The sequence below is a fragment of the Poecilia reticulata genome, chromosome 19 (genome assembly GCF_904066995.2).
Source record: "Poecilia reticulata chromosome 19, P_reticulata-male-v2, whole genome shotgun sequence".
Lineage (NCBI taxonomy): Eukaryota > Metazoa > Chordata > Actinopteri > Cyprinodontiformes > Poeciliidae > Poecilia > Poecilia reticulata.
The window spans coordinates 24,893,822-24,905,422 of NC_088848.1; the positions used below are offsets into that span (position 1 = coordinate 24,893,822).

The 11,601-nt window shown below is 40.2% G+C and overlaps 1 protein-coding gene across 3 annotated transcripts; it reads right to left on the minus strand.

Annotated features, from left to right (window-relative positions):
• Positions 1-98: 98 nt before the first annotated feature.
• Positions 99-8,404, minus strand: rpp30 (ribonuclease P/MRP 30 subunit). Of its 3 annotated transcripts, none has more exons than XM_017301693.2 (11): positions 8,188-8,404; positions 7,119-7,177; positions 6,911-7,033; positions 6,734-6,805; positions 5,486-5,575; positions 5,296-5,412; positions 5,182-5,211; positions 3,469-3,506; positions 3,146-3,225; positions 2,956-3,030; positions 99-262 (listed from the first exon to the last, which is right to left on the minus strand). In XM_017301693.2, exons 1-11 carry the CDS (start codon positions 8,267-8,269, stop codon positions 225-227), a joined length of 804 nt encoding a protein of 267 aa, XP_017157182.1. In that variant the 5' UTR covers positions 8,270-8,404; the 3' UTR covers positions 99-224. The 3 variants fall into 3 exon arrangements, with proteins under 3 accessions (XP_017157182.1, XP_017157180.1, XP_017157181.1); XM_017301691.2 differs by having other exon boundaries at positions 2,959-3,030; positions 8,188-8,361; XM_017301692.2 differs by lacking the exon at positions 5,486-5,575 and having other exon boundaries at positions 8,188-8,368.
• Positions 8,405-11,601: the final 3,197 nt, after the last annotated feature.

The window sequence follows — 11,601 nt, forward strand, 5'->3', positions numbered from 1 at the left end:
ACACTATACATATACACACACACACCCACGTATAAATACACACAAACGTATGTAAATACACATACATCTAAGTTATTCCTCAATTAGCTAAAAATGAATAAAGATTTTCAAAACTTTATTGATCCAAAATTATAAATCAGTTTTCATGAGGCAAAACATCTTCAAAAAGAGACAAGTACAAACAGTAAAACAAATGAGAATAGGCTCTGCCTTCTCAATCCCTGTCAGGTTGGTTTGGGTCGTTTGGCAGCAGGAGCTTCACCTGTTAAGGCAAGCAGTTGGAAGGAGAATGAGAGAAAACGTCATCCAACAGGTAAATATGGCTAAACTGCAGTAAACACTGGCCAACATGGGGAAAAACGTAAACCTAGGTAAAGAGAACCAGGGGAACAGGAAAACAGGAGGGGCTGGGCAGTGCGTCTCTAGTCTGTGACAGTAGATCATGCATATCTCTGTAGTCTACAAAAACCATCTGAGCCATATTAGATACACCGATAGAAAAATGATAAGTTTACGATTTTGCCCCCTGTGTCACTACAATTTGAGCAACTCATTTAAGACAAAACAGAGTGATTGTTTGATTCAGTGACAAGAACAGAAATGACAATTCATTTCAATACTTAATAATTACCTTATTTGTACTTATTTGCAAGTATTTGCACTGATTCTGTTGCAACTTTTATGAAACTTGACAAAAAAAATAAATAAATCTGATACTCAAAGTTAGAAAACCCGTTAGTTTGCATATGTGATTAACACTGATTCATGGGGGCATGGAGGTGAATAGGGTAGAGCGTGCAACTTATTTTGAGGCCTCAGACCTCTACACAGCCAACATGGGTTCAAGTCCTTGTATGACTGATGTCAGAGTTTTGTTGAGGTGGTGAGGCGTCCCAGGAACGTCCTAACGGGGCCAAGAAGGCCCTGGGGAAGACCCAGGACACACTGGAAAGATTACGTTTCTCGACTGGCCCGAGAACGCCTTGGGAGTCCCCCAGAGGAGCTGGTCCAAGTGGCTGGAGAGAGGGAAGTCTGGACCTCCCTGCTACCCCTGCAACCCGACTCTGAATAAGCAGAAGATGAATGGATGGATGGAAACTCACAATAACTTCAAAAATTTTATATTTTTTGTTATATTTCTCACGTATAATATAGGATATATATATATATATAAATATATATATATATACACACACGTGTAGGTCGCCATATATACACGTGTATAAGGCGACCTCACCCATGGAGGTTGCCATTTTTTTCACGTGCGCAGTCCATGTTGGGTTGACGATGCAGTTAGAACCTTTCTGGACTGGAATTTTATGAGTGAGCACAGGAAGGCCAACTTTAAAAATAAAAAATAGATGAGTCTGCATCACTTCTGACATGAAAAAAAGAGAAGAGTGCAGTGGGAAAGAGCTAAACAACTTCCCAAGGACTCACATTTGTCCTATCAACATTTCCCTCCAGAAGACTAAGTCATTTGTAAGAGCAAAATTGAAGGATCTAACAGCTGGGCTTTACCCTCACAAGCTAAAACCAAATGCCATGCTGACAGTTTTTATCCCCAAAGAGACTAAACCCCACCACTGGCTAATGAACGAACGACGCTGGGAGAAACATCAGAGACAGGCAGTGCTGAAAGCTGTTTTAATTGATAAAGTTATTGCTACTGCCAGCAGTACCAAATGTGAAACCACAGACCAGACACCGGACCGAAGACCAGATCCTAAACAGAGCACATCAATTAGTTTCCGCACCACAAGTTCTGACCAGAGGCACATTTTATTTAAAAAGTTAAAGTTTCTAAATAAAATAAATAAGCAGCACAACCACCACCTTCTTTGGCCAACTCTTTCCTCTTACCTCTTGTGGTTTCTACATTTCCATCAATTTTAACATTCAAATCCTCAAAGATGCTACTCATTGCTGTTGTCCTGGATGAAGCTATTGCAATCGGGATTAGCATATGACATTAACCCAGAATGCATTGCAGTGTAACCAACATAAGGATGTCCATGTGACAATATCTTATTTAAATTCATAAAAACCAAACAGCTTACAGTATTTTTATTGTAGTTTTCAAATCTAAAATAAACATTTCTCAAATGACGTATATTAATACAACTAATCATGGATCCCTTTAAGAAATGCCTGAGGTTTTATTTAATTCAAGTTCTGCAGCTCAGAGTTAATGTTGCTTTGTATCTGATTCGGATACAAAGCATTGGATGAATCAGATACAAAGCAACTTTGTATGTCCATCCATCCATTTTCTTCCGCTTATCCGGGGTCGGGTCGCGGGGGCAGCAGCTTCAGAAGGGAGGCCCAGACTTCCCTCTCCCCAGCCACTTCTTCCAGCTCCTCCGGGGGAACCCCAAGGCGTTCCCAGGCCAGCCGAGAGACATAGTCCCTCCAGCGTGTCCTGGGTCTTCCTTGGGGCCTCCTCCCGGTGGGACGTGCCCGGAACACCTCACCAGGGAGGCGTCCAGGAGGCGTCCTGACCAGATGCCCGAGCCTCAACTGGCTCCTCTCGACATGGAGGAGCAGCAGCTCTACTCTGAGTCCCTCCCGGATGACCGAGCTTCTCACTCTAAGGGAGAGCCCAGCCACCCTGCGGAGGAAACCCATTTCGGCCGCTTGTATCCGTGATCTCATTCTTTCGGTCATGATCCAAAGCTCATGACCATAGATGAGGGTGGGAACGTAGATCGAACGGTAAATTGAGATCTTGGCTTTTTGACTCAGCTCTCTCTTCACCGGTTCAGCGCCCGCTTCACGGCAGACGCTGCGCCAATCCCCCTGTCGATCTCTCGCTCCCTTCTTCCTTCATTCGTGAACAAGATCCCCAGATACTTAAACTCCTCCACTTGAGGCAGGACGACACCCCTGACCTGGAGAAGGCACTCTACCCTTTTCCGGTAGAGTGATCGGATTCATGAATATGAAAAAACCTACTACCGACGCAGTCCTGAAGGGCCTCCTGCTGACTGATCCGGGTGTACACAATGCCACTTGCAGTCTTCCTGGTTTCTGAGGACAAAAACAAAGTCAAAAATGTGATACAACAGGAGACTCCAGATGAACAGACAGACTGAGATAAACCAACAGGAAGATTCTGTAGCTGTAAGGCTTCATCATAATTTACCTGCATGCAGTAAAACGGCTCTGCAGGTGGAAGACACGGCTTCTTTAGAGTCAGCATCTGACAGACCAAACAGTGCCCCTCTGAGAGACTCGTCAGGAACACAACACACCAAGTATTTCACTGCAATACACTGAATAAAGTTCCACACTATACTACACAGAAAGAGCATAACATGACACCACAGGGGTGCCATCACACTGCTGAACTGCTGATTCTCTCACTGTTCCTGCTCCACACACTGGAGTCTGATGCAAAGCGTTGATTTCCATATTTCTTCAGAGTGGAACGGACCTATCAGACATTTATCATCAGCTGGAGGATACAGATTAACGATGTCATAAGGTCCTCTAAGCTCCAAAGCCTTAAAAACACACAAACACAAAGTTAGAGAGCTATGCTGGCCCCAGAGGACCAAACTGTCACTTTGATGTTTAATCATGGATAAAGTTTACCATGATTAAACTTACAATAGGTAAAGGTACCTACAACAGGTACCCTTACCAATCGTAAGTTATTAACGATAGGTAACAAATATAATTTGATTTTTTGCATTATTAAAAAACTATTAAATAGTATTTAGTGTTACTGAGTGTTACTAGCATTAGCAAATGATAACCAGCATCAAGGACCTTTGGTTAATGCAGACTGATTGTGTTCTATCCACACTAGAGGTGTGTCAATCAATCGGCCACCGATCATAATCGGCCAATTTCCGTGAAAAAGTGTATGATCAGTGATACCGATCACCTGTATCTCATTCGCAGCATGCGTGTGCAGCCGTCTCCTCTTTCCTTCACTGCGCAAACGTGCAGGTCCGAACCCTCCCAATCTTGGAAAAGTCTAGAATTGTCTGTCAAAGGTAGCCAATATTTCAATTATATTTAGCTCTCTAACGCTTACTTTAATAAGAAGAGTTTGAAACTGGAGTGGCTGAGTGTTAGCACTAGCTGACAACTCTGTATGGGAGTCGAGAGCAGAAGGGCTACTGCAGCTGACAGTAAAAAAAAATAAAGTAGGGTTAGGGTACTAACCCTTTGTTTCTTACCATCTTCAACGTAGAGCCTTTAAAACCACCAAATAAAATCTGAATATTTTTCTAGAAAACTGTGGTGCTGACCTTTAAGTTTAAGATACTTCCCAAATATTCAATTCCTGCATGTTTATATGTTTTAACATGGACACCCCCCAAAAAATACAAGTTTAAAGCAACTTAAGTTATAATTTAAATAACACATGAGTTGTATTGAGAACCACTGCAATAAATCAATATTTATGAGGAATTTTATTCAGTGGAGTTACTTATTAAAACTTGTTTTTAGTCAGAACCTTAAGTTTTTGTAAAGGTGTAGCAGAGATTAGATTTGTGACTCTGAACCAAACTCATATCTAAGCAACATTTGAATCTTAGTTTGACTTCTATAGGTCTCAGCAGGTTGTTTACTGAGAAAAACACTTGTTATTCATTACTATTTACTAGTCACTTTTGATGGTGCAGCTTGAACACACACACTGTTCCAGTGACTTAACAGGAACAGTCACTGCTTAGTTTTAACTCCAGAAAAGTTCCGTGACGGATGGTTGTAACTGAAACTGCAATTTTGTCGTTTTTGTGACAGTGACAATAAATTCTTCTGATTCTGATTGTTTATTTTGATGCAGCCTGCGTTTGACTTTGAATGAATGTTTCATTTTTTATTTTACATTATTTGATACAGACACATTTATTTGACTCGTTTAATTTATGGTACTGAGAGCCTTACTATGAAATATAATTTTACTGATTGCAGGTTTTTCAGTTATCCTTTTGACTGAATAGCTACTGTGTTGTGCCTGCAAGCCTTTTGCATGTTTTATGCCTGAATTAGGTGAATTTATTTCCAGATCATGTTTTAATTTTGTCAAATCACATAGTAGCATTTATACCTACAGCAAAAAATTAACAGTCAATCCAGGTGATCGGCTAAGATCGATGATCGGTATTGGCAGCAGAAAACCTGATCGGAGCATCCCTAATCCACATATTACTGATCACTAACCTTCTCAGCTGCACTTGAGACGATGACGTTCTGAAAGAGAAACAGCTTTCAAAATTTCAGACCTGAAAGTCACATCATGTTGCAGCTCACAGAATCATATGCAAAAACACCAACCTTTCCTTTGCAGCTTTCCATCAAACAAACAGCGTTGGCAATGGTGTAGCGCCTCATGGTGGAGTCCCTGAGTGCTGAGGCATATGACACCTCAAACACCACTCCTCTGTCAATGGCCTACAGAATGAGAAATGCCGTAAACACTCACAAACAAGGAAGCAATCCAGGAAACTTGCAATGAGGTGGTCACCCCGTTTATGGGCGCTCTCTTGAAGAAGAAGGGAAGTTTCTCTGTCACCGAGATGCAAATGATGTCAACGTCACACAGCATGCAGGTGGTCTGTCACAAACACACAGTGTTACTATGCATTACTCCGTTAAAACTATCAGAGTGCCTTTAGCTCAGAGGGAAGTTTTTCAGGATTGATGCTTTCAGACAGATGGTGGCCCTGAGGGAGAAAGCAGAGACACTTCCTAAAGACTCTAAGGCAGTTTTACACTGCAGCCTGAAGTGAAAAAAATCTGTTTTTTTTTCTCTTATGCAACCTGTATCAGAATTTTTCTCATGACAGCCTGATCAACACAGGTCGAATTTTTAGCGATGCAACCCAGGCCACTTATATGTGGTCTTAAATCCAATATGTATCTCAACTTTTCAAATGTGACCTGGCCGCTTTCACCCAGATTGTAAGTCAGTGATACTTGACAACAACATCACCAACATCACACCCAAGCAGGAAGAAAACAACCGCCATGGTGGACAATAATGAGGATTAATTTGTTAATGTGCTGGCTCCGGTTGGACAACTACTTTTAAACTACAACATATGCGCCACCATTTCCCTCCATGTTTACTTCCACCAGCACTGAACATGTGCTCTACGTTTGACGTTACTGTGCTCTCTACTATGCATCCGCACATAAGTTGCATCTATTTGGAAATATGAACAACCACATAAAAAAATTTCTGAATTGACGAATAAGGCCTGCATTGTGAACGTAACCTAAGATCAAAAGAATTCTGAGCCTTTTGATGCTGCATCAGCAACAAAGGTTTCTGAAAAGTATAATTGTTAATGTGAGCCTGCATAGGAGGTCAATACTGCAAAAGAGACCCTGTCCTGCCTCTTCTCCTGCAGACTTCTTGCTTGGTGTAACTGAACTAACAGCTGAGCACCAAGATCAAGACTGAATCTTGGTCTTCTCCTTCCACCTAACCCTCATTCTGACATTTCTTCTCAGCTTCCCATTCCTGTGAAATGGAGGTCAGCAGAGAAAAATAGCGGTGTAGTCTGTTGTGAATGCCGATATATCATGCTCCTTTTGTTTTTCTCAAAAGGAGCAGTCATAATTCCCATATGGCGAGCTGTATGCTGTCTTTTGGCCAACAGTGAAAACTTTGTTTCTTTAATACTAATGAGTTATAAAAAAAAAAACAAAATCGGTGAAGCATCATTCTGCTTCAGCTCAGATTAAACAAAGGGCCAGTAAATCTCACATGGAAGAGCTTCTCGGTGGTCGGCTGGATGGCCAGGAGGTCAAAGGCGCGATACTCTGTAGCATTTGGCCTCTAGGAGAGCAAAACACACAAACACACATCACAACTTTATAAAAAAGAAATAAATAAAAACTTTCATCTGGTACTCTGATCAACATTCTCCAATGGATAACTCACAAAGTGACTGGCCTCTGACATCACCACTGTTAGTCTATTCAGCACTTTGATTGGACGAGAGCGACCCTGTACCACAGGCAGCTGACCAATAAGCTCACTGATCGGCACTGGCGATGGAACTTCCTACAGAGGGGAAACAAACAGACTTTACTGAGCAATGACTGACAGGAGTACTGGATGTGTCAGAAAACACAGCAGCCAACCGCACCTGTTTCTTCTTGGTTGTGGGTTCAAATACATAGTTGATGGCGACAGTGGAGAATCCCACTGAAGAAGGAACAAACATGCTTTAATTAAAAACAGTAAACCTAAAGTGGCTTAATTAATGGCTAAAATATCTCATTAATTTTATTAATGTTAATCTTTATATAATACCACTTGGTATTTAAAAAACAGAACAATATTTCATCATTTGGTATTTAGTATACCAAATGATGAAATATTGCTCTGTTTTTTGTGTTTCGTTCTTTTTTTAAGAGACGTCATGAAAAAACACTGATCACCCTGGGCCCCGTGGTAAATCTGGTCTTGATCCAGCCTCCAAACCTAACTCCTTATTTGTATAAATATTTTGGTAATACTCTTTAAAATACCAGAATTTTTAATTTTTGGCTAACTGATTACTTAAATGTAAACTATTAAATCAGATGTTATAATCAGTATGTCAGTACTTAAATAGACCTTTTATCCAAATTTTTTTTTTTTTTACATTTGCTTAATTAAAGCTTAAGAAATATTTTATATGGTTTCTAAAGAAAACATCTGTTGAGCGTATACTACTATGATTTGAGTACAATTTTGGGGTACTCTAACCACGTCTATGAACGATTTCTCTATGAATGACTTTTTTTTTAACAAAAACCACTGCCGTAAAACAATGTCTATCACTACAGCGGTCATCCCACCCATAGACATAATTTAAGACCCCATACGGAGGCCAACTTGGAGCGGTCGTGCCTCCCATAGATTATTATATTATGTCTATGATCCCACCCCATGAGAGTAATACGACACGGGCCGTATTTTGATTTCTGAGACGTACATAACAATCAACCATGCACACACACGCACACTTAAATAACTATTTACCCAACATGGGTTTGGCCTGTGGAAGCTAGAGACCCGCATTGAACCCACGTCGGCTGGCTTGACAGCGTATCCAGGTGTAGCCATCAAATTAACTTGTGATACCCCTGTTGTTATTCTGAACTATAACAGACCGAATGGGATGGATTCACAGACCAGACCCGAGTCAGGGTAACTGGAAGTGGACTCACAGTGAGCGGCTGTCTCTACGAGGCTCTGCATGCGGCTCCTGTCTGCAGAAAACAGCACATTCAGATCCATGAACACAGACATCCTGCTGCAGCTGCAGCGAGGTGGGAAACGAACTGACTGCTGGGAGCGGGAATCTTCTTTGACGTTTTGTAGGATTGGCAAACAATCATGAGGTGCATTACTGCCACCAACTGGTGATGATACACAAAAATTTCTTCTTCGTGTGAGAAGAGGGTCTGAGTGGAAGATTGAGAGTGTTTGTATATGTTCTATTATAAGGGACCGTTTAGGACAAAAACTATGTTTTGTCGTAAGCACACTACTAAAGACTCATACAGACATGCAAAAACACTAAAATTGCACATATACACTACTAAAATATCACACATACCCATACACACAAAGCATACAGACATACTATTCTGAATGACAGGTCGAAAATGTGTGTGTGTGTGTGTGTGTGTGTGTGTGTGTGTGTGTGTGTGTGTGTGTGTGTGTGTGTGTGTGTGTGTGTGTGTGTGCGTGCGTGTGTGTGTGTGCGTGTGTGCGTGCGTGTGAACTAACACTAGGCTGAATGAATGACAATGAATGAATGGGGATCGTCAATTTCCGAACCAAACAAATGTAAATAAATGTCTTGCTTTGTGACCAACTGACACAAAAAAGTGGTAATTCATGCTATTACATGAGACACGCTATCCTTAATTAAAATGTTAAGTCATATTCAATATTTTAAATAATTTTAATATTAAATAATATAATGTTTTCTTCAATAGCTTTCAAATTGTGTGCTCCATGAACTCAAAATCATATTTCAGGTAAGTGAACATGTAATGAAATAGATCCTGTCCTAGAATTTTATGCAATTGAACATTACGGGTAACGAGTGATGATCATCTGAGGTAATACATTTTATGAATATTTTTTAAAATGTAATTTTGGTTAAATAAAAGGGGCCAAAATGGAATAAAATTTTGTTTAGTAGAATAATTTCACACAGATTTTGAGTTAATAGGTCACATGACCTAGAAGCTATTTAAGAAAAATAACAAATTTTGACTACAGAAATAGCTAAAAATATATATAAAAAGCTAAAATGAACTAAAGGTGAGTGTGTCTCATCTATACAGTCTAGTAGAACAACTTCACACAGATTGAGTTACTGGGGCACGATTTGGAAGCTACTGAAGAAAACTAATGTTTAAATTATTAAAATTATTGAATATGATTAAAACTTTTAGTGTGCCTCGTGTAATAGCATAAATGACCACTTTTCTGTATCAGTTGGTCACAAGACAAAGCATTTATTTATAGGAGTGTTCGGAAATTGACGGTCCCGATGTGAAACTCCGAGCGCTTGAGGAGGGACCAGTAAAGAACAGCTGGCCGAAATTAGCGCTCATAAATCGGATCAACCTTGAGCTGAACGTCCCTTACTCATCGGAGCGCGAATATCCAGTATCCAACTTGAAAACAACTTCACTGCTGTCGGTAACACAATGAAAAATCCGTGTATGGTTCGTTCTTTGGTTTTTTCGTTTCAAAATAAAATTGGAAAAACAAAACAAGCATGTGTTTTTTTGTTTTTTAGTAAAAACAAATCTTGTACATCAGTAGATGTTAGAAAAATGATATAGTCTTCTTCTCTTCTGTGGTTCAACACCTCACAATATCTTTTCACATTTTTATAAGATGCATATTACTGTCCAATTAGAAATGAAAACCTCTGTGCCCTTTATGAGACTATTTATCCATCCATCCATTTTCTTCCGCTTATCCAGGGTCGGGTCGTGAGCCCAGACTTCCCTCCCCAGCCTCTTCTTCCAGCTCCTCCGGGAGAATCAAAGACCAGCAGAGACATCGTCCCTCCAGCGTGTCCTATTTATTATAACTTATTAGACTCAACTGACTAAACATAATGAACAATTTTTGAGTTGATACTTTTCATTATTTCTTAGCTCTGGATTTATAAGCAAGAAACATTAAAAGAAACAAATATTTAATTTGTATCAACCTTTATGTAATCAGAGCTTTAAACTCAAATCTTACAAAATAAACAGACAAAACATTTTCATAAATTTATTTATTACAATAACATACGCAGATATTCAGCCAATGTTTGGGGAATCATGAAAAAATATTCCTATAATTTATGTATATAAAAGATGAGGAGACAGTGAAGAAGACGATGTCAGGAGGAGGAAGAGGATCACTGGGAGATTCTGGGAAGCTGCATCCAAACCTGGAGCTGAGGCCTCTCCTCCTAAGAGCCGCCTGTATGAAACAATAAAAAATATATTTTAAAAAAGTTCACACTTCACATAAGAAGCCAATCGAAGGGAAGAATATATTTATGAATAATATGAATTTACAAACTACAAAAAGATCAGAGGAAGGGAATATCAATGATGTCAATGATTAGAAGATACTAACATCTTCAGAAATATCGAACTCTGCAGAGAGGAATATTATATTTTGACACACGTATCAAATAGTATATATGCAAACACATTAAACTCTTCATGTCACACTTTGAAACGCTACGATCAGATATCAAGCAGCAGAATAGACAAGGTGACTTGTCCAGACCGCGGTTAGCGGGGTGAACACACTCCACCCGGCCGCTGAGCCTGGAGCCGCCTGGAGCCGCCTGGAGCTGCCTGGAGCCTCCTGGCCCCGTTAGCGGAGCTACGCTGCTCCGAAAACTCCGGAGTATATTTCAAACCGTAAATTAAGCTATAAGGGCTACTTTCTAGTCTAAAAACATCTTAAAACAACTTTTTGTGACAAATTAATAGTGTACTTACTGTTTGTCGCTGCTGGAGGCGCAGTGCAATGGAAGCCATCTTGCTGGTCCAGAGACGAGACGGGTATGGCTGCGGTGGAAAGCCACTCCCCGGTGCTCTGGCCTTTCAAAATAAAAAACTTAACTAAAAACTCAGGCTAACCATTTTTCTCGGTGACCAGATGTCCGGTATTATTTGTTTCTCACAGGAGCTTTACTTAAACTGACTTGCGGCTGGCAGAAAATACTACAGTATATAGCCTGAAATGAACAAGCTTGTCTCCCTGCAGCCTGCATAATGTGTGTGATTCGGTCCCTGCGTCAGCCGGACAGAGAGAACTTCCGGGTCAGACCGCTTGCCAAAAATGAAATAATGAAAACCGAAATTGACAGCTCATTTTCTTTATTTTTGCAATTGCCGTTTTTCTAATTTTGTTTTAAAAACGAAAAAACAAAAAAGAACACATGCTTGTTTGGTTTTTCTAATTTTATTTTGAAACAAAAAAAACAAAGAACGAACCATATACGGATTATGAAAACACCGGAGTTTTGAATAGTTTGTTTTGGTCTGTGGACACCAAAACTGGCGCCGAGCGACGTAAACGTCATACGCTGTGACGTCAGCTCC